This window comes from Octodon degus, unplaced genomic scaffold, assembly GCF_000260255.1.
Source record: "Octodon degus isolate 3935 unplaced genomic scaffold, OctDeg1.0 scaffold00279, whole genome shotgun sequence".
Lineage (NCBI taxonomy): Eukaryota > Metazoa > Chordata > Mammalia > Rodentia > Octodontidae > Octodon > Octodon degus.
In genome coordinates, this window is record NW_004524855.1 from 1219390 (window position 1) to 1226068 (window position 6679).

Genomic DNA, 6679 nt, shown 5'->3' on the forward strand with positions numbered 1-6679 from the left:
CAGGGAGGTAAACAGTCTCCAAGGGAAGAAGTTCAGAAACAAAACCCGGCCAGGCCGGGGCCTGGGGATGCTACAAAGCCCTGCCCTGCCCAGGACAGAGCCAGCCAGGAGGAGGGACAGGAAGGCTGGGGCCGGTGCTGCTGCTCCAGCCGCCACCTCCGGAGCAACCAACAGGAAGCAGAGCCTGGGCTGACTCGATGGAGCTGGCTGGTGCCCTAGCAGGGCCAGTGGCAGATGACAATTCTGTTCACTGGTGAGGAGAGGGTCATAGTGTGAGAACAGAGGTACAGGCTCCGAGGTACATGAGCCCCTGCCCAGGAGAGGCTTGGGCCCGGGCAGACCAGGCAGTGGCTGCGGCAAGCTCCCCACCCTTGCTGGGCTCCAGAGCCTCGTCCAGAAAACGGCCGTAAGAGCAGGGCGGTGCTGGTGCCAAAAGATGAAGGCGGGAGTCTGCGTGCAGACAGCTCACTGCCACCATAGGGCACAAGGGCTGTGGGAGTTCAGGGCACAGGATCGCTGGCCGCACCTCAGTCTGGGGCGGGGGTAGGCGGCTCCAGGTCGCGCTCTTGCGGTGTGCACCCCACCTGGCTCTTGGGCTGCTCCAGCAGGCAGCGCCTCCCCATCCCCACTCCTGACTCCCATGTGTGAGGCTGTGAGCATCTCAGAGCCTCAGGTTCCCCACTTGTGGGGTGGAGAGAGCCCTGAATGGTGGGGCGCACAGGAAGTGCTTCCTTCATCCTTTGAGGCCAGACAGGTGGGAAGTGCAGAGCGGGAGAGGACAGCTGGCCGTAGGGGTGGCACCCCTTCCTCCAGCACACAGGGCGTGCAAGGACGCTGATGGCCTGCCCTCCTGCTCACATCCTGCCCCAGCCAGCAGCTCTGTTCAGCACAGCTGACAGCAAAAAGCGACAGCTTTCAGGCCCCTCCATGCGTATGCCCTGGCCAGGGTGGTGGAGCATGCACGCACATATACGTGTCGGCCCACGCACACTCTGCTGCCTTCGCCTGTCTCCTTCCTGTTCCTGGGGACCGCAGCCCAGGTGGGAAGGGGGCTGCTGAGGCCCAGGGCTGCCACGTCCTCACTGCGCCGTTTCGGCAAATCATGGTCCCCTCCTTGTGCCTCAGTTTCCTCGATGTGGGGTGGGTGGGGATGAGGGGCGCCATATTCCAGCCTGCACCTCCTCCTGGCTGTGTCCCCCCATTGGCGCTTCCAGAGACCACTTCATGGTGCTAGGGTCACCAGCAGACAGAGCCATTGAGGTCCTGGCCACTTCTCGGGGACTAACAAATGTTTCCTTCTTTCTTTCTTTCTTTCTCTCTCTCTTTCTCTCTTTCTCTCTTTCTCTTTCTTTCTTTCTTTCTCTTTCTTTCTTTCTTTCTTTCTTTCTTTCTTTCTTTCTTTCTTTCTTTCTTTCTTTCTTGGAGACAGGGTCTTGCTATGTCGCCCAGGCTGCTATGTCGCCCAGGCTGGCCTTGAACTCTCAGCATTCCTCTTGTCTTAGTCTCCTGCATGCGGAGATTACAGATGTGCACCACCACACCCAACTTCAGCACCCACAACTTAAAGGAGGGCTATCCTAGCTACCACTTTTAGCTCCTGCCTGGCAGCTCCAAGCTGGAATCAGTGTGGGTGAGGGGCTGGAAGGAGAGGCACGTGACAGAAACCACCCTCCAGTCACCCCCAGTGACCACCCCACCCAGGCCGGGGTGCCGGCAGCAGAGTTGGCCCTGAGCTTGCCCTGCCGAGCGCAATACCAATGACCTGGGCATCTTTCACTGTCTACCTCTGCACATGTCCAGCATGGGGGAGCCTTTTAGAACCAAGCCCTAGCAAGGTTCATGCCAGCTCAGAGCTCAGGTGTAGCAGCCAGTGGTACCCCGCACCTCCTGAACAGCACATGGAGGCTGAGCTGAGGACACTGGTGCCAGGCCTTGTGACCTGGGCCAGTCACCATGTAAAGTGGAGGTGGTGGCAACAGGACCCCCTCGTGCTCTGGTTCAGGAGCCACCAAGTTGATGTTTGTGAAGGGCTCAGTGGGGCCAAGTGCAGCTGGCCACTCATAGGTGGCATGAAGCAGGGTGACGGGCGCCACCTGCCCTGGCCTGCCCTGGGCACCTGAGCAGCATGGGTGTGTGCATGCAGCCATGTCCTGCTTTGGCCGCTCATGCACAAGAGGCCATGGGTAGGTGGTCTGGCCCCTGCCCCCACAAGGTGCAGCTGCAGCCAGGTTGGGCTGGAAGGTGGCTAGGGCGAGTGGGGATAGAGCCTGGGGCTGCCAGGGTCCCATCCTGGATGTGCTTAGGGTGGAAGACACTAGGGTTCAGGACTGGGCCAGGCCCTTGGCCTCTACACCCCCACCTCCCGCTCAGCTTGCCCGGGCCATCTGTCCTGGGACACCTCCCCTGGCCCTGGAGCAAGGGTGTGGGTGACCACTGGAGGCAGGGACATGCTGGACACAGCAGAGTTAGCCCCAGGTGGTGGGTTGGATTGGCTTCCACAGCCTTCTCATCTTCAGAGCAGCAGCAGCAGCAGAGGCCTGGCCATAGCCCCTGGATGACATTGCAGTGGCAGCGGTGTCACTGGGGCTCAGGCGGAAGGAGCTGGCTGGGACTCAGGGTGGTATGCTGTGCTCGGGCAGGCACTGCGGATAAGCTGGCTGCCTGCGTACTTCCCAAGCCTCGGTGTCCCCACCTGTGAGGGTGCGCCCCTGCTGAGGCCCTCCTGCCTCACCAGGGCGCTGGACAGAGGTGGGGTAGCTGGTGCTCCTGCCTCCCGGGGTCGTCTGGGCAGCATCTCAGAGTCCTTGACCCTAAGCAGTAATAGCAGGAGGCGGTGTGTAGGCTGGGCCCCCAGGTCCTGCAGCCTTCCGAGGACCCTGAGATGCGTGTGCGTCTCACCCATGCTTTAGTGGGGAGGGACCAGGCCTAGCAGCTCCGTCCCTTCTCCAGGGTCACAGCCAGCACAGTGCACGGCGGGCCTTGAGACAGTCTGCTCCCCCGTTGCTGAGGACAGGGCTGATGCGGCCGTGTCTTGGGCCTAGACTGCGGCCCCTTTCCCTCTTCCTCTCCATCCTGACCCTGCACCTGGTGCCCACGGCTGCGACTGGCCAGGCAGGGACCCTCTGAACTAGGGTGGCACCCTGAGGCACACAGGTCAGTGGGGCGCGCCCCAGCTGTCTGCCCAGCAGGAAGGAAGGGACGTTTCCCAAGCTAAGGGCGCGAGCAGCTCTCTCTGAGGAGAGGGACCAGCAGCGCCTGCGCAGACACTTCTTGGTGCTAGAAGGGTGCAGGGGCCCTGGACGCCAGGCTGCGGCTGGGCAAGAGCAGGTTCACTGGGGGACAGATGGGTGCCAGGGCTGTGTTAGTGGGAGGGGCCCCAGGAGGGAGTGCTGTCAGCCGGGAATATGGCGCACACCTGCAGGCCCGTCAGTCGGGAGGCTGAGGCAGGAGGATTACGAAGCGAAGCACAGGCCAGGATGCATAGTAAGTTTGAGGCCAGCCTGGAAGATGACGGAGAATCTGTTGCTGGCCTGGAATGATAAGCATTTGCCTGGTGGAGCGGGATAGCCAAAGCACCCAGGACCCTGCATCTCCAGAGAAAAATGGGTCCTGCCCTGAGGACAAGCTGTGATCTGGGGTTAGGCTGCTCCGAGGTTCTCAGCAGCTTTATCCCACAGGCCACAGGGAACCACAGCATGCACTTTTTTTTTTTTTTTTTTTCTTTGAAGTAGCATTTTTAGAAAGAGGAACTCCTGGAGTGGTGCCTGCCTCACCCCAGGGCCTGAAGAGAGGGGAAAGTGGGCCTTGTGGGGCTACACAACAATCGCTTCCCTGCCCCGCTGAGCCTGCCTCAGGGGCATCCAGCCTGGGAAGCAGTCCTGTTACCCTCCCGGGACATTTCCTGTGGGTGACATCATACCCATAGGAACAGGCCACCATTGTGATGGGCTGGGGTCTCAGAGAAAAGGCGCCTTTCAGAGCCTTAAAAATAGCCTGGGACGTGGACATGCAGGGATCAGAGGAGACCCCGTGTGGCCGAGCCTGCTGCCCTGCTGGGCTGTGACCTATGGATGACTAGTGGGGGAGGCCACAGGCGTGGCCAGGCAGGGCCAGGCAGGGCAGCTGACCTGGGGCTCACAGGCTGCCTGGCCCCAAAGCCCCGGCCTCCCCCAGCCTGGCACGGGCCCTGTAGGCCATGTTTCTCCAGATCTTTGCCCACTTGGAAGGCAGGCCTAGGAGGAGCCGAGTCACAGCTCCTGTGCCACAGGGTTTTAGCTGTGGGGTCACCACCATGTGTCTGGGGTTGGCTCGTGGTAGGCTGGACAGATACAGCCCTGGTGCTGACTGCAGCTGCTGGCCGTGGGTGGAAACAGGCTGGCCCTGCAGCCCTGGGTCTTGGCAGTGCAGTGCCTGGGGCCAGGGTGACTGGCAGATGGTCCCTAAAAGCACACAGGGTGCCACCCATCGGACCCCACAAGAGGACAGGTGAGGGTGAGAGGCAGCTCCCGTGCAGGGAGGGTGGGCTTGGCTCTACCTAAAGCCAGAGTGATCTGACCTCTGAGGGGTGGGCAGGTGGGCCTTACCCTGTCAGGTCCTTGGGGCCACCCATGGGGCAAAAATGCAGACCTTGGGAACCACAGGGCCTGTGGCTGACTGCTGACCTCTGACCTGTCCCGACACTCCCAGATGTGAGTGCTCCCCGCAGCTCTCCAAGCCCAACCTCCTCACACTTCAGCTTGTGACCCAAGCCACCTGCAGAGAGGAGGCCTCTGTCGCCTGCCTGCCTTGCCCTGCCCCTCCCACCCCCAATCTTGTCACAGACACTGCCGCTGCTGAGGCCCCCCGCCCTGGCTGCCTTGCGCATCTCCCCTATCCCATCCTTCCCCCACTCGGCTTCCCTGAGTCCCTGCTTTTCAGCTCCTCCTCAGAGTGTGGATGATGTCACTTCCTGGGGGGAGGAGCAGACACGACCCTGGCAGGCTGGCCGGCTGGCCAGGCTGCCAGCTCTGAGCAGCCCTGGAGCGCTACACGAAGTGGCTGCACCTTGGGGCAGGGGACAGGCCAGGCCAGACATGCCAGCTGGCACCCAGCCCCACACCCCCTCGCCTACCCCAAGGGCTGTGCCCACTGGCCAGGGAGGACTTGGCTGCTTCCTTCCCGAGTGATGCCAGTCTCTGAGGACACATGTTTTCCCCAAGCCTTCCCTGGGGAGAGGAGGACCTGCTACCTGCCCCCGGACCAGGTGCAATGTAAGCCTCCATGGGCCAGGAGCAGGTGCCCAGCAGGCTTCGTCTGCACAGCCTGTGCAGGCTCCCTGTCCTGTTACTGGTTTCTGCTGAGATGACCCACTGACTACAGTGCCTCCTTCCTTGGGCCCTGGTCCTGGGCACTCCTGAGCCAGCACCCGCTGTCTGACATCACACTGCTGGGGTCCTTGATGTTGGCTCTAGGAGTGGGTGGGCAGCAGGAAGCAGCTCCTGCCGAGGGATGGGTCGGTGTTCCCGGAGGTCTGGAGGCCCCAGGATGGAGGGTGGAACTTGTGACTAGTGCCAAAGATGGCAGCACTACTGACCACATCTGGGAGAAGCCCAGTGGCCCAAGAGGGCAGGAGTCCTGGGTGCTGCAGCCGGCTCAGGCTACTCCAGGGGCCTCTGCTTTCTTCCAGGAGGTGAGCACCGGTTCTGCTGAGCCTTTCAGAGCCACCAGCCATGCCTGGGATCGTGGTGTTCCGGCGGCGCTGGTCTGTGGGCAGCGATGACCTCGTCTTGCCGGCTGTCTTTCTCTTCCTCCTGCACACCACCTGGTGAGTCTCGTGCTGGGCTGCGTAGCCTCTGACCCCGTTCCTCCCTGCCTGGGCCCTTCTTGACCCTCCCAGCCCCTGGAGGACCAGCCTGCAAAGTGATGTCCCTTTCAACAGTGTGCCTGTGGAGCCAGGACACCTCCTGCTGTCACCAGACAGCCTCTGGCAGAGGGTGATTTAGTTGGGTGGCTTACTTTTTCATCACTAGGATAAAATGCCTGATGCTCAGGGCTTAATGGAGGGAACGTTACTTTGTGTCACGGTTTTCAGAATTCAGTTCCTGGCTGGCTGGCTTCAGGGTGGAAGGGTCTGCAGAGGAAGGCCACCCACATTGTGGCAGCCAGGAAGCAGGACAAGCTAGGGAGGGGTACACCAGTGGACTGGGCCCCAGTGACCTCCTTCCATCCAGACCCCACCTCTGACAGCACACATAGCTCTCAACTGCGCTGGATGAGTCCCCTGATACAGTAGCACCCCCACAGTCCAACTAGCTTCCCAATCCTGACCTCTGGACTTAGGAGCTTCTCAGGAGCCACTCTAGAGGTGGACTGTCACATTCTGCCTCGGGCCCAAGAGACTCATCCTGTGTTGGTAGAAAATGCATTTAGTCCACGTGTAAGAGGCATCAGAGTCCTAGTAGTTCCAGTGTTGCTAACATAGAACCAGGTCTGCGACTCAAGGAAAACTCTTAGCTGCGAGCCCCTGTAAAAATCACAAAGAAGTGAAACACTGCCAACGTTAGTGGCATAGAGTAAATGTTCGCATTCCAAGAGGTATAAATAGGGGAATAAAAAGGAATGGAATAGGGGCTGGTGAGATGGCTCAGTGGTCTAAAGCACCTACTCAGAACAAGCTTAGCAAAGCACAGGGACCACGGTT

General features: G+C 60.7%; 1 protein-coding gene across 2 annotated transcripts in view; it reads left to right on the forward strand.

Moving 5' to 3' along the window:
* Window positions 1-4990: 4990 nt before the first annotated feature.
* Window positions 4991-6679, forward strand: part of Dagla (diacylglycerol lipase alpha) — a 17563-nt gene continuing 15874 nt past the window's right edge. For both annotated transcript variants that reach the window (XM_023707065.1, XM_004646720.2), the window contains exons 1-2: window positions 4991-5249; window positions 5666-5803. In XM_023707065.1, the coding sequence (XP_023562833.1) occupies window positions 5709-5803 (95 nt within the window). In that variant the 5' untranslated portion in view covers window positions 4991-5249; window positions 5666-5708. The remainder of the gene's footprint in view (window positions 5250-5665; window positions 5804-6679) is intronic.